Here is a 25,576-nt window from a genome sequence, read left to right on the forward strand (position 1 = left end):
ACGTTAATCATTTATTTTTTCGAAAATATCAAAAGTTATTATAATAAAATAATTATTATAAATAATAATGAGTTCCAGTTGCAGTCCTCTCTGGAGGTAATCGTTTTTATAGGGTACAGAGCAGAATTTAATTTATTAATCCGTGAAATTATGAATCTGTCTTCTCTCCGTGAAGGTGTACTGGCGCAGTACTGATTTCAAATGTCTATTAACTGAAACACGGCATGTCGCAATCTGTGACGAATTAGATGAGAACCAATGAGCGTTCGATATCAGTGCCATAAACCATGTCGTGACGTTTGTCGATGGTGGCGCACTGGCGCTATTTTCAAATTCGAATCATAACGAGTGCAGGCTTTGACTGTGACAGTCGCTGTTGCTGAGAATGAAGATGAAGATTGATTGATAAAGGGCTGAATTTGGATATGCTCCTTGCAAACATCTGGATTTTAAAGATATGTAGTACATCAAACAAATAAAATTGATGTGATTTGTAATTTTATGCTGTGCTTTTGTGTATCTATGGTTGTATTGTCAGTCTTTGGATAGAAGAAAATCGCACAGCAAAATATTACAAAATGGTTAAACAATTACATAAATTGTATTCAGTTTAAGGTTTCAAAGTTTAGTCTCGCAATGTGCATGTGCTGTGAGGATTTGCAGCGCGTTTCGTTATATGCATGTGTTGTGAGGATTTGCAGCGCGTTTCTTTATATGCATGTGTTGTGAGGATTTGCAGCGCGTATCGTTATATGCATGTGTTGTGAGGATTTGCAGCGCGTTTCTTTATATGCATGTGTTGTGAGGATTTGCAGCGCGTATCGTTATATGCATGTGTTGTGAGGATTTGCAGCGCGTTTCATTAAATGCATGTGTTGTGATGATTTGCAACACTAGTGTTGTCAAACTAATGAAGATGTTTTCTTCATTTGCTGGTGTTTTTTCAATTTGCATGTGTTTTCTTAAATTGCAGCCTGTTAAGCTCTCTCAGCCACCATACTTTTGACATGGAACAATACAAGAATTACAAGAATTAAAAAAAGAAAGAAAAAACAAAACTTTAAGGTTCCCATCTTTGGTTGATCGATTTTCTGTCAAAGAAATCTAAATGTCTTAGTGAGGCAATTACAGAATGGACTGAAACTACAGGTCCTCGTCTTTATACTGTATGTTAAGAATGAAGTTACAAATTGTTTCAATTTCTGACTATGTTGAACAGATGAGTTTACTGCATTTTGTCAAATTGTAACATTAAGGGCTGGATTTACTAAGCAGGGCAAATTAGCATGAAATTGCAATCCCATAAAAGTGCTGATGAAAGTGTAAATTTCTGCAGTTGATATACTGACAATGGACAAATGAAAGAAAAAAAAAAACGCACCCAGATGATTTCCATAATGACCAATTCCATCTACCAAGACAGAGCAAATTAGCCACTATCTCAGTTATGTCAAGTGCAGAATGGGTTAAGAAACTTTATAGACGTTAACCCTCTGGAGTCTAAGGGTATTTTTGGGGCCTGGAGAAGTTTTGTCATGCCCTGACATTTGTGCTTTTTTCAGTTTCTTATAAATATCTAAATGGGTAAAGTCCAATCTCACTGTAATGACCTAAATACTGTACCAATAAACTGACTAGCGCAAACATTAGTAAATAACGTGGATTCAATGCTCTCCTCTGTCTGAAAGAGAAACTCCTACTAATGCAAAATCAATAAAGTTAAATACCTGTGTTCATGCCTTTTCATCCCTAATTTTTCACTCCTCTGTAGTAAATCCTGATAGTAGTTTTTTAATGCCAAAAGAGGGTTTACACCGGCACGAGCTGTTAAAAAATCTGGCTCATTGTTATGTACAGCTAGTGCATGATTAGTGCATGAGTCCTCTGATGATCTGATGTCAAATAATGCTGGGTACGCACCAAAAGATTTTTTACATCTTATAAGATTTTCAAAATGTGATAAATCACATACCTGAGGATAAAAAAATCCTAGATTTAACTGATTTGCTCCTATAGTGTGTAGTGTGCCTTGATGTGACAAAGACAGCACACCACACGCAAACAGATTTTCAACCAGTCTCGACTGTGAACACAGGAAATCTTGAAAAATCTCGCGAGACTTCAGAACAAGCATGGTGGACGATATGCAGGAAGAAATTACAATGATAGTGTTTGAAATTATTTTGTACATGACATGTTGTATAAACATTCGTGCTGTTGCCACAAATCAACAAGCTGATCCTCCATCTCTGCTGTCCACATCAATTTCACTTTGTGCTGTGCCATGACTGCTTCTGTCTTCCATCATCTCGCTTTCTGATTGGATATTGTCTCCAGAGCATGTGCGCGTTTGTCCTCGGGGTTCCCCCCACACATCAGGATTTCTGATCGGAAATATTAAACATTGATGTAATGCATTAAAACTTCCTATTCATCCGGAAGAAGGAGGCGGGAGCCGGCGGACAATCAAAGGACATTTTAATAATACAAATTAAAGACAAAACAGCGCGTCAGCCCCTCACGGCGACTGACGCGCACAAAATAAAAACACAACTAAAAGCCCAGGCCTAGTCCTCTCTCATCCTTCACTGTCGTCGCTCCAGTTCTATATCCTTCCATCTCCTACGTGGGACTCGAGACCGGTGGTGGGCCGCAGGTGCCACTGATTTGCCCAATCATTGCCCGGTGGACGGCGACGGCTCCTCCGGTTTTGGGCAGCCGGCAGGAGTCCCCCGTTCCCTGCTCCTCCCCGTTCAGGCGGACGGTAGCAGGCTCCGGCTCTCTGGCGAATGGCGCCGACTCCTCAGCTCCCTCACGGACGGCAGCCGCCCCTCCAGATAGCGGGCAGTCGGCAGCGAGCTCACCCGTCCCCGGCAACTCGCTCCAGCCCACCGCCTCGAGCGTCCATGGCGGCATCCTCCTCGCCTGCTCTGAGGCACCGCGGATTCCCCACAGTGGCGAGGGATCTTCAGCAGCGCGTCCCTCCTTCTCCCGGGTTTCGGCACCACTGTAATGCATTTAAACTTCCTATTCATCCGGAAGAAGGAGGCGGGAGCCGGCGGACAATCAAAGGACATTTTAATAATACAAATTAAAGACAAAACAGCGCGTCAGCCCCTCACGGCGACTGACGCGCACAAAATAAAAACACAACTAAAAGCCCAGGCCTGGTCCTCTCTCGTCCTTCACTGTCGTCGCTACAGTTTTATATCCTTCCATCTCCTACGTGGGACTCGAGACCGGCGGTGGGCCGCAGGTGCCACTGATTTGCCCAATCATTGCCGGCCTCACTCCTTGTTCCCACGTCCCTCGGCCCCGCCCCACTCGCCACAGTTGAATATTTCTGATTCGCGATGGGGGCTGCTCCGACGTCCTTCCGATCAGGTTCGGACACTCTTAACACACCTCACACCAAGGGAAATTCTGATAAAATAATCTGAAGAACCATCAAGATAATCGGGACATAGATAGGATTGTCGGAAGGGGGAAATCGGCCCAAAATCAGCCCGATTATCTTTTGGTGTGTACCCAGCATTAGACAATCAGTAAGAGCACTAATTAAAATGAAGCTAAGACAGACTAATGTGTTAATATGTACTAATGTGGGATTTGACCCCAGGATGATTTGATCAGGAGAAAAATGTCCACCTCTGGTTTGACTAACCACATATTTCTCATGATTCACTAGAGCATGGAAAAAGTAATTAGTAGATGTGTGTTCTTCCACATTTTATTATTTAATATTATCTGATTAAGACTGTGTATAACTGATATATTACAAGGGCTAAGCGATACAAAAATATTAAATATAAAAATATACGAAAATCATTTTATTTAATTTTTTTTCCCTAAAAGAAGTTGTGGTTGCTACAATGCCTGAGCAAGTTATTTTAAGAACAAACAAACACATGAAGAAGAAAGAAATGCATTACATATTTAGGAACAAGTACGGTGGCCGAGAGAGTTCAACACACTGCAACTGAAGATAACACATGCAAAAAACACCAGCTAATTAAGAAAACACCATCAGTATGACAAAACATGTACTGGAAATTCTCTAAATGCAAAATTCTAAATTAATTAAAATGCACTGAAAATACTCACTGCAACCAAACATACTCATAATGCAAACACACACACGTTTGTTTCTGTGAAAAGTGGGGACATCCCATAGGTGTAACGGTTTTTATACTGTACAACTGTATATTCTATGGCCCTACACCAACCCTACACTTAACCCTAACCCTCACAGGAAACTTTGTGCATTTTTACTTTCTCAAAAAAAAAAAAAAAACTCATTCTGTATGGTTTATAAGCGTTTTGAAAAATGGGGACATGGGTTATGTCCTCATAAGTCACCCTCTCCTTGTAATACCTGTGTCATACCCATGTCATTATACAAAGTTGTGTCCTGATATGTCACAAAAACACACATATTTATAATAAAACATAATGCAAGCAAAGACAGAAACGCACTGCAAATACTTATAACACAAACAAATACAGAAACACACTGCAAATAGCATAACCGTAACAAAAATACGCACAACGGGTTTTAAATGGGAGCCCAAAAAGTGACAGTGGAGTTGTCACAGCTGAACTTAAAAGTGAGTTTTAAGTTTATTTATACATCAGTAAATTCTGTATTGCTTAAGTAATGGTTAAAATCAAGTCAAAATCGCACACTGACAGTATAAACAGTGATTCATTGTTGTGGTCTGTGCTATTTGCAACACGTTTCTGTATTTGGTTGTGTTGAGTATTTGTATTTTCAAACTGTATATTTATATACCTATATAATGTATAAGCTTTCTTAATTTGTGTTTGTTTGTTTTTTTTATTTTTTTTTATTTTACATGTGTCTTCTTCATTAAAACAGCTCTATCATCCACCCTAAACAAGTGTCAGGTCTATACGTTTGTTTTTAGACTCCAAGACTTTATGCACAGATGTATTTTGACATACAGTCTTATGCTTTATGTCCCCTTTATTGCCATGGTTATCGCTGTAAGTCATCAGATTTTTTTTATTCAATCCTACATTTAAATGTGGTTGTCAGTCCAGAAAGCATGACAAATAAAACTTTTATTCAAACTGCGAATAGATTATAACAGAAAGTGTGCAGAGAGAAATTTCGAAAGCAGCCACCTATTAGCTATGATAGTCAATATAATTATATACAATGTATCTGATTGGGTACCATGGGGGTCGTACCTTAATGGCGGTGGAGGCAATCTGGAGGTGATGGAGCTTCCGGAGTGTGCTGTCTCTGTCGATGAAATAGGAGGCTGCCAGTTGGTGGAGGGCTTCGAGGGTCAGCGAACCGGCTGTAGCATTGGATGCACTGCCATTCTGCTGACCTCTGCTAAGCTTACTTTTGTCCACGAAAATGGTCAAGGACTCCTCGCCTGATCAAAAGCCAGACAAAAATGATCATCTCAGCTGGAGAAGCTAATCAACCCTAATCATCTACAGCATGAGCTCGCCACATCTCAGGCCGTCAGGGCCCACAAAGCCATGCAGCTCTTTCCCATCTGATGCGTCAGCTCTCATTACACGCACAGTACAGATGAGAGTATCCTTAATCTCCGAGTTAGAGGGATCCTATGAAAATCAATTGACTCAGCTGGTGGGTTTATTTGGAGAGAATAAACATCTAAGAAAAAAATGGTAGAGACAAAAGGTGTCCTGTGGAGCATGACCTTCAAATAATCTCTACTTTCAGCCTCAGTCATGGTATAAAAGCAGTTTATTTATGGAGTGAGATATTGACGAATGAGAATGTTTCTTTAAAAGAGATGTGTACTGTAAACAATCTCCCAGCAGGCAAGGTATAGAGAACCGAGAGACTACTTCTCTCCAGTATATCTACAAATGAAGATGAGTTCTCAGAGCTGAAAACCAGTTTAACAAACAGAGATGTCCCTGTCCACACTTTTCATCTTGCCTGTAACAGCCCCTCGGCGTCGACAAACGAGACAGAGAGTTTCGACGGGTGCTTAATCTTCTTTATTCCGCTCGCTTTGAGCGCCATTAACCGTGACTTCGATAAACGTTGTGTTGTAGCACCGTGAAACTACATAAAGAAACAATATACTCATAAATAAAAAACATATGTACAAATGAAAGATTACTTAAACAAATACACATTTACAGATACCCAAAAGGCAAATAAATTAGTACATACATGAGAAATTAACCAAAAGAGCTCGACAAATAACACGTGCCATACAAAGTTATATATTACTTTAAAATACAACATGCAAAACACACAATAAAGACACATACCTCGCTCCGCTTGCCAAAGGGTACTAAATGAACCAAAACGTAAAGTGCATCCACCTTTTACAATATATATTTCAAACTTTTGTAAACACCACGTGAGAACCACAATGTGCTCCTCGTCCGCACCTCTTTCTTCTACCTGAGTTACAGCTTACGTTACGTAGAGAGCGTGCGTGCGCGCACACAACACATTTAAAGTGACACACACACATACATATTTTTGCGGTCATTTACACTCCCACCAATTATGAAATGATGAAAGAACAGAACAAACTGTGAATGAATCAGAACATGATTTCTGAACATCAATACGACAGCCTTCAAACAGTTTATATGCATGTGAAGTCTAAAATGTTAGGTTTTATAGAACTTAATTACATGGTCTGATGCAATGGTATCACAAAGCAGTCGTTGATTACTCATTTTCAATAAGTACCACCAATTTTTGGATGGGCCTTTCAATGACTGTGGGCTTGGAGCGTTGATTTTGTTTTCGCTCCCCTAACTGCAACTTGACTCGCCTTACAAGACCATCACTTCCTTCACTGGTTCCCACCACTCGGCCTAATTGCCACTGACCTCTGGGAAGCATATCGTCTTTGATGATTACAACATCATTCACTTGAAGGTTACGGCGAGGAATATGCCATTTCTGACGTGCTGCAATGTTGAGAAGGTATTCCTTCTTCCAACGGTTCGAGTGAATTTGGATCATTAATCCCATCTACCGTTAGAGGGCGGCTTTACAATGGCCATTGCTTCATAGAACAGCGCTCTGAGTGATGCGTCATCAAGCCTGCCTGGGCATAAAGCAAGTGTGGTATTGAGTACATTTCGCACAGTTCGTATCTGGCGCTCCCAGACACCTCCAGCATGGCTTGCAGAAGGAGCATTAAAGACAAACTCGCATTGCCTTTCTGTAAGAAAGATCTCTAAGGCGTTGGTGTCAATCTCTTTCAGTGATTTTGCGAATTCATTTTTAGCTCCAACAAAGTCAGTGCCGTGGTCACACTGAAGTTTGCGAACTGCTCCTCTGAGGCTGATAAAGCACCTTAGGGCATTGATAAAGGAGTCTGTAGATAGGTCCTCAATCATTTCAATATGGACTGCACGAGATGATAGACAAGTGAATAACAGGCCATATCTCTTAAGCTCCTTACGAGCTCTCTTCACAATAAATGGCCCGAAACAGTCCATACCACAGTACGTGAATGGAGCGGAAACCTCAACACATTCTCTGGGAAGTTCTGCCATACGCTGTTCTTCAGCTGGTCGTCTGAGTTTCCGACATTGCACACACTTGTGTATGAACTTGGCGACGGACTTACTGCCTCCAATGATCCAGAATCCATTCATTCGTGACAAACTTTGTTGTGGTAATATGACAGAATTAGTTTAGTGATGTGGTTACCTTTTGGAAGTATTACAGGATGTTTTAGATCTTGACTGAGAGATGAGTGTTTTAGCCTCCCACCAACACGGAGGATGCCATTGTCCAAAATAGGATCCAGAGGGTACAGTGCGCATGAATTTGGTAGAGCTTCTCCTCTTTCAATTATTTGCATTTCTTTTGAGAATGCTTGCTGCTGTACAAGCTTGATGACCACCTTAGCAGCTCTCTCACGTTCTTCAACTGTCACATGATCACCGTTGTACATCTGTTTGTGACTCAATCTGTTTATTCTTGCAACCACCCTTAGAAGCATAGACCAAGAAGAGAATCGACTTAAGCGACTGAGGATGTCTGCTCCGTCTCTGACTGAGGTCACAAAGGTTTGGACTAATTTAACTTCAGGATCACCGACAAGCAGGTTCACAGGTGTGTATGGTGTTGCATTTACTTCCGGTTCCCACAGGAATTTGGGTCCTGATAACCACATTGATGAAGAGATGGCAGACGCATTAAGCCCTCTAGATGCATAATCAGCAGGGTTATCTGTTGTATTTACGTAACACCAATGACTAGGATCTGTGACATCTCGTATCAGCTGCACTCGACTTGCGACAAAAACATGAAACCTACGGGCTTCATTGTTAATGTATGCTAAAACGACCTGCGAGTCTGTCCAGAAGAACTCTTGGTCAATCTTCATTTCCAGCTCATTTTTCAGCATGACACTCATTCTGGCAGATATGACAGCGGCTGAGAGTTCTAACCTGGGAATGCTTATGACCTTTGTAGGTGAGACCCTGGCTTTAGCCATCACCAGACTGCAGTGGACTTCACTCTTGTCATTTTTGAAGCGGAGGTAGGAACAAGCACCATATCCTACATTACTCGCATCAGAGAAGTGGTGTAACTCTGTTCTGACTATGTCACTGAAGGTATGTGGGTGATAACATCTTGGTATCAATACTTTCTTGAGTTTCAGAAGATCGTTTTTCCAACCCACCCATTGAGGACGCAAGTCATCAGGAAGTTTGTTGTCCCATTCAGTACCTCTACGACACAGTTCTTGTAGGATACACTTTCCCTGTAGAATAAATGGGGCGACAAACCCAAGAGGGTCATATAGAGAGGCTAAAACAGACAGAATACCACGGCGAGTCAATGGTTGATCCTTAAGGTCGATGCTGAAACTGAATGTGTCATCCTTTGTTGACCATTGAATGCCGAGTACGCGTCCAGCTGGTGTTGCTTCAAGATTAAAGTCAAGAGGCTTTGATGTTGTTGCCTTTTCTGACGGGTTTAAACAACTCAGAACGTCTTCCTTATTTGAGTTAAATTTGTGAAGCCGTAAACCTCCATGTTTACACACTCTTTGAGCTTGCATTATTAGTTCTTTGGCTTCACTGGTTGAGGGAACACTGGTTAACCCATCATCCACATAAAAGTTCTTCTCAATGAATGCTGAGGCTGAAGGATAGTTAACCTTGTGCTGCTGTGCCAGGTACTTTAGGCCGAAATTAGCACACCCAGGTGAAGACGTGGCACCAAAGAGGTGGACTGCCATGCGATATTTTTGAGGCTCTTTCTCCAAGTCTCCACCCTCCCACCATAAGAATCTCAGGTAATTGCGTTCATCAGGTGCGACGAGAAACTGGTGAAACATCTTCTCTATGTCACAGGTAACTGCAACTGGCTCCTTTCTGAAACGGCACAGCACTCCCACCAAGGAATTGGTTAGATCAGGCCCAGTCAGAAGTGTGTCATTTAGAGATATACCACGAAACGTTGCTGAACAATCAAATACCACCCTCAGCTTGTTTGGTTTCTGAGGGTGGTACACCCCATGGTGTGGGATGTACCACACTGTCTCTCCACTTAGTATAGCTGGAGCTTGTTCTGCATCACCCTTGATAATCATCTCTTCCATGAAAGCCTTGTAGTGGTCATAATACTGTTTATTGGACTTGAGCTGTTTCTTTAGGTGTTGTAGTCGAGCAGTTACTAGCCCTTTGTTGTTGGGTAGTGAGGGTCGGCTGCCGCACTTAAATGGGAGAGGAAGCTCGTAATGTCCATTATCCTTCTGATGAATATTGGCACTGAGGTGCTGTATGAAACGAACATCCTCTTGTGACACACATTTATCCTCATAAGCTTTCTCATTGAAATCTGACTCAATAATTTTCAGGATATCATTGGGCGATGGGACGGGTATTTCCTTTACTGCAACACAGTGGACAAAACTATGATTTCCTTGTCGGTCAAGGTGTGGATTAGACAGGCCTATAATACTCCACCCAAGCACAGTTCTTTGCGCAAAAGGCTCATTTTCACCACCTATAATGGCTTCCAAGGGAGCTAGAGCAGATGGGCAGTCAAATCCAATTAAAAGTCCGACTTCACAGTTCAAAAGTGGTGAAAGCTGACTTGCTAAGTGTCTGAGGTGACTCCACTGAAGCGCTGTGTGCTTGGTGGGAATATACGACTTGTCCACTGGAATGAAGTCTCTTGTGTATGCTTGCTGTAGTGGTATAGAACTTGCAAATTGTAGTCCTCTTACTTTAAGTCCACAGACTCTCTTACTGGCGGTGATCGTGTCAGAAGCTGTCATGGTGCTGAGCCTCAATTGCACAGGTTGTGAGACAACATTCAAACTTTCAAGAAGATCTTCCAAGATGAAACTTGAGTTGCTCTGTGTGTCAAGTAGAGCATAAGTTAGTACTTCTCTTTGGGGTTCGTCCACTGTAGAGATGAAAACTGGCACAATGCTGGAAGTAGCAGGAGAACATTGAGTGAGTGCGTGGGTCATGACTTTATGAACTTCCTCACTTGCTTGAACATTCGTAGATGCCCCTTTAGGGTCCTTTGAAGGAGCTTTATCCCTTTCTTCATGTAAGCAGGTAGGATGACTTCGACCACACGTACCACATGTATGTCTTCTTCTACAGTCCTTACTCATGTGTCCCTTTCTGAGACATCCGAAACAGAGGTGGGTTTCATGAATGAAGGCTTTCTTTTCTTCAATAGTCTTTCCAGCAAATGTAGAGCATTGAGCAATGTGATGTTTTTCATCCTTGCAGAAAAGGCACGATGTCTTTGGCTTAAAGCTGTACGTCTCTGGTCTTTTTGAGCTTAAGTCATTCACCTGAACCTTTGTACTGAGAGCCTTAGCACGCTTGGGGAACCTTTCATCTGTGTTCCTTTGATTCACAAATAGCACAGAGGTTATAGGGTTACAAGCTATTTTTGCTTCCTTTTGCAGAAAGTCTGTGAAGCAATTGAAACTTGGATAGTCACCTGATGTGTCTAGCTCTTCCACCACAATTCGGTTCCACTTTCTCACAATCCATTCGGGGAGTTTCTTTAACAGCTTGTGGTTTTCTTCAGAATCATTTAGGATGGCTAATCCTTTTACGTGAGGAATTGCCTCGACACAACCTTGTAGGAAATCTGTGAAGTCTCGTAATGCCAGTGGGTCATTTGCTCCAATTTTGGGCCATCTCATCAGCTTGTCTCGAAACGCTCTTTGGATGACGAACAAGTTCCCGTACCTTTCCTGTAACACTTTCCAGGCACCTTGATACGCATCCTCAGAATTTCTATAGAAATATCCCTCCACCGCTTTGCGAGCTTCCCCAGCAAGGTAATTCTTCAGATAGAACATTTTTTCACCAGAAGGAAGAGGTTTTCGATCAATGAGGGCCATGAATGACATCTTCCAATCTATGAATTTTAAAGGGTCACCAACAAAGACAGTGGGTTCTGGAACTGGCAGCCGATGTGTGCTTAGTGAGTTTGCTATTGCTTGAGCTAGATTTGCAGTTTCCTGAGGTGATGTAACTTCATATCCTTCACATGATGCTTGCTGAGGTAGGAACAACTGTGCTTCCGGGTTCAGGTGAGATGTAAGCTCTGTCCTTTGGCAGCCAGTGTGAATGCTAGGGCCTTCGTCATCTTCACAGCAATGAAGGTTGCCTTCCAAATCGTTATACTGCTGCTGCTACTTTAACTTCTTTGTCAACTTGTAGCTGTTGTAGCCGTTTCTTTTCCTCAACTAGCCTTAACTGCATTTCAGCCTCCTTCTGCTTTATCTCCGCTAACATTCTCGATTCACAAAGCTTCCAATCATGCTCCATCTTATCAAGCTTAGCTTGTTGATTGTGAATTTCTTGTAAAGCTTTAGCTTGTTCCAGTTCCGCTGCAAATTCTGCCTGTGCATCAGCATGCTTACTTGAGACTTTAGAAGTCTTTGATTGGTTATCGGATCCCAGTGATGACTCTGGATGTACAGTAACAAACACAGTGGTTTCAAAGACGGATCCATATTCATCCTTATTCAGCACCTGCCTTACTCTTTCCTTCACAAGTTCTTCGTTGTAACATTCATTAAATGTTTCCAGTCGTTTACTGACAAGATCAGTGATCTCTGCAGTTAGTGCAGCGCAGGCATCCATACGTTTAACAATGTCTGGAGTAGTAGTGTGGTTACGCAGAATCGGTTCATAACGCTGATAGACTGAATCATGTCTGCCTTGAATGTCCTGCTGTATTTGATCCAGGTCTTCACGTGTACAGAATGTTTTCAAATTTGATCTAGCCTCTCTTGCAGCCTGCTTCCAGGACTCATATGTCTTATGAAAGGACCTTTCCTGTTTCTTTGCTTCGAGCTCATGCATCTCTCGACCTTTCTCTGTTAAGCTTCTTTCACGTGAGCTTGCTCTGATCTGTTGCACTGGTGGGTTACTTATTTCTTCAGCTGGAAGTGGCATCTCCTCAACTGATTCAACTTCCTTTTCAGGTGGGTTTTCCATGGCCTCTTTAATGTTGTTTGCTTCTTTAAACTGGGCAACTTAAGCTATAACTGATACCATTTCCATCAGACCTCTAAAATGTAAGCACTCAAAATATTAGCAACGAGAATCAACACAAACGCACAACTGTAAACACTTTAACATTTAAATATTTCCCTTGTAATAGATCAGAAATTTCAGTGTTTACAAACAGTAATAAAGTTAACTGTACTCTTTGTGTATGACTTTTTAAATGTCCAAGATAAACCTTCAACAATCAACGTTCAAATTTAACACACAAGTTTTCTCTAGTCTTTAAATAATCAAGTAAACTTGAATATTTTCTTGTGATTTGACTTATTCAATTTAAATGTCTCTTGTAGTTTTATCCTTCAATTTAATAGTCCAAAAAAAATTATCCTTTCCATTTGAACATGTCAACTTAAAGAGTTCCAATGAATGGATGCAGCTCACGTGGGAATACGATGTAACTCACAGTCTGTAATGTTAAATGGTGCCTTGCTACCACCTTGCGATCTTTCCCTTTAAGCAGTTATTATGACGTCACGATCAGCTGTGACTGCGCAAACGTCCGCAGCGCCGTGCTGATCCTCGTGCGGCGTTGTGATGAACTCTCTCGAACAGGGCAGCAGCGAAGCGATGCAGAGTCCCGATAAGCGTCGAGTTTCACTGTAGCAGCCCCTCGCCGTCGACAAACGAGACAGAGAGTTTCGACGGGTGCTTAATCTTCTTTATTCCGCTTGCTTTGAGCGCCATTAACCGTGACTTCGATAAACGTTGTGTTGTAGCACCGTGAAACTACATAAAGAAACAATATACTTATAAATAAAAAACGTATGTACAAATGACAGATTACTTAAACAAATACACATTTACAGATACCAAAAAGGCAAATAAATTATTACATACATGAGAAATTAACCAAAAGAGCTCGACAAATAACACGTGCCATACAAAGTTATACAATATTACTTTAAAATACAACATGCAAAACACACAATAAAGACACATACCTTGCTCCGCTTGCCAAAGGGTACTAAATGAACCAAAACGTAAAGTGCATCCACCTTTTACAATATATATTTCAAACTTTTGTAAACACCACGTGAGAACCACAATGTGCTCCTCGTCCGCACCTCTTTCTTCTACCTGAGTTACAGCTTACGTTACGTAGAGAGCGTGCGTGCGAGCACACAACACATTTAAAGTGACACACACACATACATTTTTATGCGGTCATTTACATTGCCTATAGAAACTGACAAGGCAGTGGCAATCCATTTTACTTTCATACTGAAGTATTTTTGTGAGAGAAACCGAATATTCAGAGAGAAAAAAATGTATTCCCGGGAAACTGATTGGACAATGAAAGGCGGGTGTATCCTACCAAGAACACCCCTCTCCTGATACGCCACCAGCCCTTTTGAGGGCCTTTTTGATGTTGGTGCTAATGTTACTGAAGAGCATCTCAACATAAGCCAAAGCAAAACGGTTCCATGTGCATCTGGCATTAGCATACATTTTCTGTGATCCTATCATGATCAGATAACACTTCACCACCTTAAAAGCCAGATGAAAGATCAGATCACAATAAATGCATTTTTAGGTGGTATGGAATGGATTTTGACTACATTTAAGGTATAAATATGAATGAATTTTGGTTAAACCTGCAAGCAGCGCTGAAAGTAACATCTGATGAGGTCATGCTGAAAGAAATTAAATTCATAATTTTTACACCCAGACACTGCACTCTTTTGCTCTCACCCAATTAAATCAACAATTTCCCGTTATTTATTAAATTATCTCTCTGGATTACACCTGGAATCTCATTTCTTTCAATTATGTCCATATAATAAGAATTTTAAAAACTAAAAAAAAAAAAAAAAACAATCCCCTCCCCTTATCTTTATTTCAAAGCCCTACTAACTTCTTGAGAAGTCGTATATGAGAAGTCACATAACATAACATTAACAAAACCATAACTATAATATATATGCATAACTTATAGGTGTCAAGAACTAAAGTTACTGAAAAGAAAATAGATTGTATGTCTATTTAACATTTCAATCAAGTTAGATTGTTTTAGTATATGAATAAGAAGAAGAAGAAGAACAGTGACACTTTATTTTAAGGAGAAATTCTCACTATTAACTTATAAAGCACATATTAATCTTATTCTGCATGAACATATTTTAGATCTCTTAATCCTCCTCCATACCTAAACTTAACAACTACCTAATTAACTATTAATAAACAGCAATTATGAGTTTACTGAGGCACCAGTTTTAGTTAGTTAGTGTGCACAGGACTTTAAAATAAAGCATGACCATAATAATAATAATTTTACTTTATCCTGCAGTCCCCTTGGAATATTGCAGAGGCCCCTCTAGTGGGCCCTGGTCCCCTGTTTGAGAACCACTGGTCTAGCTGACATCCACCAAAAAAAAAAGTGGTTAAAGGCAAAAATATTTATTTAACAAAACTGCATTTTTAAAGAAATTCTAATTCTTTTGAATAACATGCACTGATGAAATGCACATTAATAAACTTAAGCATGGTGAATTTTGAGTTTGAGTTTTAAGTTAATCCAGGAACTGAAGTTTTATGTGTCATATCCATTAGTTAACACTAATCCTGATGTTCAATAATGGACAATGTAATGTCAACCTCTACTGAGACTATATAAAGATGTCCTTGCAAACTCAGGAACAAGAATGAAAATCTATTTTGCAGGGATAATAACTAGCTCACACATAAAATAGTTTTCTTACCTCCCAGAGTGGCAGAGAGCAGGAAATGAGTCCCGTATTTCTTAATGATGGTGTCAGTAATTTTCTGCAGGCTCGGCCGTCTCCCCAGAAGCCTGATGTTATGGATAAAGTCGGGGTCAAAGGGCACGGCCACCCCGTTGCCTTCTTGTCTCTCCGCGGCAAGACTGTTGACCTTCCATCGGCCGAACTCCCTGTGAGTTCATAAGCATTTTTAGAGATTTTGATATGAGCTAGTATTGGCGCTCAAGTAATCAGCACATCCTCTCGCATTAATCATTACAGTCACATTCATGTTGTCCTCTCCTCAATCTGGCTCTTCACCACATCTGTCCCTCTCTCCATGTTTGTTTGCTCTATTCCTATTCCAAAAAGCTCTTTTTGGCTCAACAGAGCAGCCCGGATGGTAGGTGGTATTTCATTGTTTCGGGGCTTGAAGAGCCTCCATAGGGAGCCAGGTGCACAATCTGAGCACATTTCCACAAAGCACTGAGGATGTAATCCCTTAAGATCCTCCTTTAAACTCTGTGTGGTGCCTGTGCTTCTCATATTGCTCATATTAGTACACTGAACAAGGTAAAGCTTGTAAACCTCAGTTTAACCGCTCTAACAAACGCTGAGGTGGCTCGGTGTTTTATAATGTCGGTTCTTTCCAGAACCATTATCTGATTACGCCCACACACAAAACAACAGCAATCCCTTCCTCGACTACTAAAGGAAGTACTGTAAACTAAAATGCATACTGTACACCAACTAAACTATGAAATAGGCATTGGGATGGAGAACTGAATCTAGTGTCTTTCCATTTAAATACATTTGCATCTATTATTGCGCAGTGAGAGATCTCTGTTTCAAAGTTTAGTTATCTGATATTCAGTTCTAATCCGGTCTGACAGAATTTATAGCATTCCCTGAAGCTAACGCTCAGATGGTAGATCTTCAAACAAAGCATCCCACTCATGCGTCTCTAAATGCTGTACCAAATTTTGAAAGAGAATGTCAAACTTTTCTTTTTTTGGAAATATTTTTAAACAATTTTTGTGTGTGTTTGGAAACACACTCGTTTAAAGCATCATATTCCAGATTCATGATATTATAAATAAAAAAAATTTCATAACAGGGAATTAAGAATATATTAGATATCAAAAGTACTTTTTTGCTTTTGGGGAAAATATAATAATTTTTGAAAGCAATTAAATATAATTATTAGGGCTGTCCATTTAGTGTGTTAATTTAGTGTGAGTAATTATGGAGAAAAAAAAAACAATGCGTTCATGTTTTTTTTGTTTGTTTTTTTTACACATTTACATCACCCCGGGCCTGGCTTAGACCTGTAAGTCATCTTACATTGCATGCAGTTGTTTAATGACGAACATGATGCAGAGCCTATGAGAATGCAGTTATATGGATAAAATATAAAAATAGAGTTTAGCAATATCACACAAGCAAGAGTGCTCTTACACTGCAAAAAAACCTTTTATAAAAATATTCCTTTTTCCCATCACAAATTTCTAAACATTCGTGAATCAAGATTAATTTATCCAAGAAGCAATATAACTAATGATATTAAGCTTTGTTTTCTGGAAAATAAAAAATAAAAATAATAAAAATCAAAGTATCAAAAGGTTATTAGTTTTTGCTTTAAGTAAAAAATATATCCCAGTGGGGTAAGAAAAATAATAATAATCTTCTTTTCTTTTTTTTTTCAGGAAACAAGACATCATTTTGATTAAACAATGTTTAGATATTTTTTACTAAAAACATAATATATATATATATATATATATATATATATATATATATATATATATATATATATATATATATATATATATATATTATTTTAATTAATTTTTTTGCAGTATATTTTTACCTGTGCAATACATTTCTTTCTAAGGGTACTTTTTGTAATGTCTATTCAATGCTTTTCTCATTTAACATAATGAAGTTGATGTATTGGGGTAAGTCCTCGGCCAAAATTAATGTGCAATTAATTATATTAATTGGCACATCATGTAATTAATTTGATTGCAAATTTTAATAGCTTTACAGCCATAATAATTATATATAATAATGCATGGGGTCAAGTTTTGTCTCTGTTTGCACAGTTAAAGGGGTCATATGATGCAAGTTTTCCTTTCTATTTAGAGTGTTATAACCTGTTCATGCATAGATAAGATCCCTAAAGTTGCAAGGACTGAAGTCTCAAACCCAAAGAGATATTCTAAGTTAAGACTCGCCCACACCCCCCTAAAATGGCTCGTTCTAACATGCCCGCACATGTCTATGTCACTGTGTAGGAAGATTTGCATAACACTGCCCAAATGTCCACGCAAAGAAAGAAGGCATAACTTTGATTCTCGCTGTAGTATTGTTGCTGCCGCAACCATGTTGTGGAGACGCTGCGTTTCATTGTGAAAGTAGAACTACTTTGTTTGGCCTTCCAAACGAGGACACAACTAGAAATCACTGTTCCAGAAAAGCTCAACCCAAACATTTAGATCATTTTACGGAAGACTTTGTCCTGAACCTGGGAGAGTAGCCTACAATGCCAGCTGTTCTGACTCACAGCCTTTAAGTATGTTTTTTATATTTTAAAAAATTTGCCACTGACTAATAGCGAGTTGTTTGTCGTTTCTCTTATCACAAATACAGACATGGCTTTATGATTAAGTTTTTTGCCGCAGAATTCTAGATGATTATTAGTGTAATTTCCCTCTTTATGTCAACTTCATATGATCCCTTTAAATTCTTCCCCACTGCTAGATAAATGCTATTTAAAAGTAAGGAACACAACAAGTTCAAGAATTTGTCTTAATTTGTATTTGATACTAAAATACTCATTTTAAGTACTTAAGGATGAGCAATATCAATACGTTTTGATAGTTTGAGAATTTCTTGACTGGTTGTAGGCAAAAATAGAATGAGAACATATATGTTTATTTATTGATTTATTATTATTATTATTATTGTATGTTCACATTCCGCATTCCAAAAAGGTACAATATCTTGAGAAACATTCATTAAGTCAGTTGTCTTTTTGATTTTAACAGTTTGGGGTCATTAAGATTGGGTAAGGATGCATTAAATTGATCAAATGTGACAATGAAGACATTTAATGTTACAAGAGGTTTAGGTTTCAAATAAATGCTGTTCCTGAACTTTCTGTTCATCAAAGAGTCCTTTAAAAAATGTATTACTTTCCACAAGAGCAGCACAACTGTGTTCAATGCTGATAATAGTATTAAATGTTTCTTGAGCACCAAATCAGCATACGAATGATTTCTGAAGGATCAAGTGACACAAAAGACTGGAGTAATGATGCCGAAAATTCGGCTTTAAATACAGGAATACATGAAATGTAAAAATATATTCAAATAGAAAAATTGTAATAATGTTTCACAATATAACTGTTTTTATTGTATTTTTGATCAAATAAATGCAGCCTTGGTGAACATAAGAGTCATATTTCATAAATGTATACAAATCTTCCCAACCTCATACTTCTGAACTGTAGTTTATATCTATCTTTTCATGCATCACATATAGTAAAGGATCATTTAATATCAGCGTGTCAAATAAAAGCAAATTCGATTTGTAGCCAGTACTTTTCGCCATATTGGAAAATATCTCATAATTTATCTAAAAATCAGTTACTGGTATCCAAGCAGTGTACAAATTGCACCGCAAGCAAAAAAACATGCCTCTTCTTCTCAGGTTCCGGAAGATCACACCATTAGATCAATATTTATTATTTTCTTTCATCCTATTTCCCACATTCCCTATCTCCATTACAAGGTTATTACTCTCCACACCGGAGAAAATACAGGATGTTCTCCAACCTTGTTTGCAGATATCTGTCTTTGGAGATTAGCAATTAAACCACAGCCTTCTATACCAATGACAGAGTTTAAAACTCATGGGAACCAATCCAATCACTCACATGAAGAGCCCTATCCAGAGAACAATCACGAAAGGAATGGAGGATGTCATTATCACCAATCAGCTCAACAAAGGATGGTGTAAGTATCAGATGAGGTGCCTGATGAGCATTAGCGGTGAGCACCTAAGCCACTGATCACCACCGACAAACCAGAGAGGGCAAAACGCTCCTTTACTGGAGAGCTCTCTGAGAGCCTGCGGTGCAGACCTCAGGGCACCATGTAATCAAAAGCCACAAGCTATTTTGTAATCAGAAACAGAAACCAGAGGGCATAAATGAAGATGAGCTCAAGAGGAAAATGACTCTAATTATCATCTAGAATTCTGCGGCAAGGCTGTGGAGGTGTGTTTATGCAGTTTTACTTATTGTTTGGAGAAGGTACATGTATGTGTTAGTGATTTCTGAGGCACTATGCTGAGTTTATGACACTTGATGTCTTTTCAGCAGGGATGTTATATCGAAAATATGTTTTATTTGGTTATGGCTAATATGAGCCCATGAGAGCAAATACATCAGTAAACATTAGGAATGGTGTCACACTGGTGTGTTTTCTTATCATAAGAGAGAAAAAAGGCATAATATGGTTCCTTAAAATCATGCAAAATCCATTTGTTGCATATTGAATATGAAATGGCAAGTACTTTCTTGATCAGGCAAGCTCTAATCTAATTTTTCTGCATGGCTTTACATAATTCTCAGGAATTGTGATGCCCAGAAAGTCATTTTTGGAAGGAACAAGGTTGCTAAAATGAACTAATCACTCGAATTGCCAAGGTTTGTAAGGCTGTGGGATAAAATATTTGCAAGATATATGAACTTTATTTGAGGAACTTACAATCAAGTAAACTAGACATCTTTGACTTGTATATTCCAATTTGTCCACAATTCCAATATATCCACAATTCCAATGACTTAGTCTATGGCTATTTATTGGCATTGATGGTTCAATGAAGAAACTTTACCCTCAATGTAAACTTTCCATTTCGTGGTTCTTTATAGCAGAAAAGGGTTCTTTAGATTTTTAAAATGTACTTCTGAAAAGTTCTTTGCGGAATACAAAATGGTTATTTTATGACATCTTTATGAAAATCCCCCTTTAGAACTTTGTGATCTTTAAGATAATTTGTATTCATTAACATTTCTGATTATAATATCTATAATATCTTTTTTTACAGTCCTGTTCTACAGGTACATACTCTGTACTAACTCTGGATGTACCCCTGCACCTAACTTTAGCCTTATATTACCAGTACTTTCTTAGATAAGTTCCCTGTCAGCACAAGTAAGTGAATGTACTGTAAAGGAAAGTGCAACCCACATTTCAGATAACCCAGCTCGAACAGCTTGTAAACAAGTCCTGTGGTTGGTTGATTTTCATGTCAGTCAGACAGTCGCTTCTTTTTTAAGTGGGCAGCTCTTGGCTTAAATATCCTGCGTGGTTTTGTGTGGGGGGAAGCAAATCCTAATTACTTAACCATGAATTAATAAATAATACTGGAAAAAATATCCAGTAGATTTTGTATTTTTAGAAAGAAAATCACTCCACTGAAAGGCACATGCACCCACATGCACATGTTCGGATGTGTCCTTTCAACAACACACTCTTATAAGGAAACATCTCTCTAAAAATATGTACCTCTGAGTACGTTTCTGCAAGACCATTTTTACGTACCTCACTGCACGTTTTGCAACAGTTTCAAAGAGAAATGTCCACTGAGTGGCGCTAAAACACAGGTTTAATACGTGAACCCTTTTGCACGTTTTGATTACGTTAATCTTGTTACGTATTGCTGTGTTTTTATTATGTTGCTTCTGGTACGTATTGCGGCAGTTCAGAATTCAAAGATCCGGGGACCGTCGCTAAAATGTATGCCCTACACCAAACCCAACCCTAAACCTACCCAACAGTGTTAACAAATGCAAAACTGATATAAAAACGCTTTTGTTGATGTCGTTTCAACTAACTTATATGCAGATTTGAACGGCTTTGTCAAACTGTGGTTATATGGGATTCGAACTGGAGCTCCTCGCCTCTGAAGTCCATCTGCGAACTCCGTGAGCTATCGAACAAACCTACTGCCTCTGAAAACCCATAGATGTAAAGCTGGATATGTGCGATATTAATGTTCAAAAGCATCAGTTTTCAAGTCTCCCAACATATTAATATTGTTTTGAGGTCGCAACATGATATTCTACAAGTAATTCTGCGAAAAATAAGCTTAATTAATTGAAACTCTGTAAATTTGTGTGAAAAGGAATAAAAGGTGTCAATTTTACTGCCTCTAGTGTTCATTTCTTTTGGAAACTGCAGTAATACGTACTTATCGCTAAAATGTGCACCCAGGTACGTTTATGCCATGAGCCCGGGTAGAAAATCTCAATCTGGTACTCATTCCAGAGGATCATATTACTTTGGCTATTTTAATTAAATTAATTACAACTGATTATTACTAATTATTATTAACTTTTAGTTTTTCAGTTTTGTTTCAAAAGGTGGATTAAAAAAAAAACTGAGCTATGGTTCCAAGAATGTCAAAAAAAAAAAAAACAGATTAACATCACCATGAAATGATTCTAAAAGTAGTCCAATCAATTTGTGTAATTGGTTCTATAGCCATAAAAAAAGTCTATAGCCATAGCCAGGGTTTGAAAATTAGTGAGGTCTGGGGTGGGGTCAAGAACTGTGCTAGAATAACCCCTACAAATATAACTCATTATATACACTAAACACTTCAGAGACAGACATGTAGATGTTTGTGAAAGATGTTTTCTCTGTTTGGGAGGAATGAACATTGTACCACAGTTATACCAGATTTATGCATCAAAATGTGTTTATATTTTACTATAGGTTAGAGGTGGATAATTTTATCAGTTGTGTATTATCCATGCCACAATACATATTACTGTTATAGTTTTCATTAATAACCATTGCTATATAGATAATAACTTTGTCTAGTGCGCTTATGAATGTTTTTAGCATGCCTTTGTGAAAATGTATCTACTATACTCAAAGAAATAGCATAGACTTGTTCAGTGTTTGCATATTTCATTTCACTCTCTAACCCACTGATCTGCGTAGCCTACTAGTGTTAAATGCTACTGTTTTTATATCGTTTGTAACAAATAATATCATGATATATTTTTTCATTTGCCTTACCAAATGTGGTATCCTGTCAGCAATACCCTGTCTGTGAGCTTTTTTTTATTATTATTATTGTCAGTTTAAGTGCCAGATTACAGTGCTTCACTTGCACTGACTCTTATTCTGCCTGAAAGAATGAAAAGACCGAGCTGAAGGTGGAGCAATTCGACCAATCAGATGAAAGGAGCGCTTCAGCGCCGCCCACAAGTGCGAATGAAATATTGAAGCCATAAACCGAAATGATCAAAACGTACATGGACCAACTGTCTTGTCCATGTTCTCCCACTTGAATCCTCTTCTTGAGATTTGAGTCTCTGACCTTCTGCAAGCCCCGCCTTGTTCACGCAGTGATTGACATGGCGGGAGGGAGCGGACACGTGATCGGCTCGGAATGCATTTTCAATGTGCACATTGAATTTTGCTACATTCATTGCGGGACACTGAATGAAAATGCAATCGTAAGTGTCTTGACTGTGAGTGTTAATGCATTTAAGAAAAATAGCATTTAAATGATCATTTTTCCACAGTTTTTCCTTGAACATGTTATACATATCTAATCATTTCTGTAATACATTTTCATTTTCATTTTGCAACTTAGAAAGTGTTAAAATTAGTATTCATTTTACATATTAAAACTGGTGTATGAAATGGCAAATGAAAATTATGTAATTTAATTTTCATTTTCATTTTGCACCAAACGTTACATAAATGTAAATACAGAAATGCATTGCCATTTTACATATTGCATTGTCATTTTGCATATTACATTCCAAATTGAATATTGCTACCCATATGCTTCCATAGTTTAAACATGCAGATACTCATATGAGGAGTTTTAAATAGCAATAGTACATCTGTTATTTTGGCGACATTTCCACACCCCGAAACATGACGATGATCTAAACGAACTGTGATTGGTTGTTCGAGGCCATTGGCCAATGAAAGCTGCCATGGATTCCAGACCTTCAGCCGTCAGTCTCAAACAAAATGAAACATTTAAAAGTGTATATATATATATATATATATATATATATATATATATATATATATATATATATATATATATATATATATATATACACAATAATTTATTCAAAAAAATAAATAAAATCTTCTTTTTTTTTTTTTTTTTGAATAAATTATTGTGACCTATATTTATCTGCCTGTTACATTTTGTGTGCTATTAAGCTACTACTTTTTTATTTCTATTAAAATCCAAATCTATAAGAAAAAATAATTACCCGTGATTTGTTTTCGCTTAAAAATTGGATGGTATGTGAAGTAACACTATCTGTTATCATGTTCCATCTTCAAAGCTTGAAGCTTGAGCTTCGTATGGAACTATTTTCATTGTCAGAGAAGAAATACACGAACCAACTCAAGTTCTCATCTTTCATTATTTATCGAATTGTTCTATAAGAATGTGATACGAATATGAGCTCTTTCTAGTGAAAGGAATCAAAAGATTCGAGTCACCTGTTAAAGTGAATCAGTCGTGCTGATATTCAACACAGCAGCACTATATCCCGGGTTAAAAAAGACACCTCAGAACGGTTTGAAAGGCAAAACTAAGGGGCTTGGAATCTTCCCATGACCTTTATACACTTCGGCGACAGTTCACATCAATCGAATTAAACGCGTAAATCCATTCTTTCACATTACTGTTTGACCTATCGTACCTGTAAATTTTGTATCTGGTTGTAAAGCCGTGTTGGTATCTCTCGGTGAACTCAATGAATTCCTGAGAGCGATGGAAAGGACCTTTATCGGACAGCAGCCACTCGAGCGGTTCCGCGGAGCCCACGTAGACCGTCAGAGAGACGAGCACACAAGCCCAGCGGAGACAGATCACCATCCCCTCCCATAAGAGCATCAGGTCAGGCGGTCTAGGACCAATACTCCGAGCCCACATCCTTCAGCCATACATGATTCCTCCTTGCAAATCCCCTTTGTGTCCTGCAACTCAAAATAATAGGTGTTTTCAAACGGCCATCTCAAGTTAACATCACCATCACACAGATTTCGGAAAGAGGGGCACTACCTGACACGAGTTACACTTCGGGTATCCGAAACAGAGGAAATGCTCAAATACAACACTTGGAAATCCTCCGACCAACTGTCCGCAAAGGAAAGCGGACCTTCTCGGAATAGTTCTAAAGAATCTCGAAAATTTGGTTTCTAATATCAGGTGAAAGCAAGTGCGCGCGCGTTCCCAAATCCACGCTCGCGCGCAATGGAAGAAGTTGACGCACATCTGACAGAGGTAGGAAAAAAATTTCTATGGGAAACGCTTTCCGCTGGAATAGAAAGTGAGATTTCTTTAGATCCCTCTATTTTCTCGGGGGAGCAGGTTGGATGCTCTCTCGGTCTTGATCGGATGTAAAATATGATGGAGCATGAATGCCGGTTTCCCCACGAGTGCATCTCCTGCCTTCACACTTTCACACTGAGCAATACATATAAAGAATAACTCTTGTGCCCACACCCTTCTCTATTTCTCTCACCCTGTATGCCCCTCCTTTTGCGCATTCACTTCTTTTTGGAAAATATTCCTTGTAAAATGTACTATGATATAATACATGACATTTCAGTTAAGTTACAGAATTTAAAAAGGTAAGTCATTTGTTTTAATTTTATTGTAGGCTACAAGATGGTGTTACATTGATGTTCATGTACTGTTGAGGGTCTGAGACTGAGACTAGCTGTTTCAATAGCCCCAAGAAATGCTACAAAATGACTTTTTCTGATGAACATCCTCCGAAATTAAACAAAAAATAATAATATGAATAATGAAATGATTTTCTTGTATATACGTATACATTACAAAGAGACACACATTTACACTCACACAAATGTACAGTAACTCTCAACAGAACATGAAAGCTCTCTTTTCTGCTGTGCACTGTGATTATAAATAGTCTCAAAAGCATTGATTATGATGAGGAAAAATCTCAGAATATTAGGTTTGTGGAGAATAAAGGAAGTATTAGAGAAGAACTGTTTCATATTCACAAAGAGACTAAATCAATCATGCAAGAGATCGTAAGTGCTGGAATATCATGGTTCTATTTTAGTGCTACTCGTCTGTATATTTAATTGGAAATGTTTTGACTTCCAAACGTGTGATGCATTTTAGATACAGTGTTACCATATACTGTCTGGTATTATTTATATTTCAAGTGAGTTCCTGTCAGATGCAGTGGGATTTAAACATCTAAGACTACAATTACTCTATTTTGA

At 38.6% G+C, this 25,576-nt stretch overlaps 1 protein-coding gene across 1 annotated transcript in view; it reads right to left on the reverse strand.

Annotated features, from left to right (window-relative positions):
- Nucleotides 1-24,759, reverse strand: part of LOC132154298 (BMP/retinoic acid-inducible neural-specific protein 3-like) — a 37,555-nt gene extending 12,796 nt beyond the window's left edge. Inside the window, exons 1-4 of the mRNA XM_059562851.1 lie at nt 24,378-24,759; nt 24,016-24,292; nt 15,255-15,445; nt 5,215-5,408 (exon numbers count right to left, since the gene is read on the reverse strand). Coding sequence (XP_059418834.1) covers nt 5,215-5,408; nt 15,255-15,445; nt 24,016-24,248 — 618 coding nt within the window. The 5' untranslated portion in view covers nt 24,249-24,292; nt 24,378-24,759. The remainder of the gene's footprint in view (nt 1-5,214; nt 5,409-15,254; nt 15,446-24,015; nt 24,293-24,377) is intronic.
- Nucleotides 24,760-25,576: the final 817 nt, after the last annotated feature.

This window comes from Carassius carassius, chromosome 12, assembly GCF_963082965.1.
Source record: "Carassius carassius chromosome 12, fCarCar2.1, whole genome shotgun sequence".
In the NCBI taxonomy this organism is placed as follows: Eukaryota; Metazoa; Chordata; class Actinopteri; order Cypriniformes; family Cyprinidae; genus Carassius; species Carassius carassius.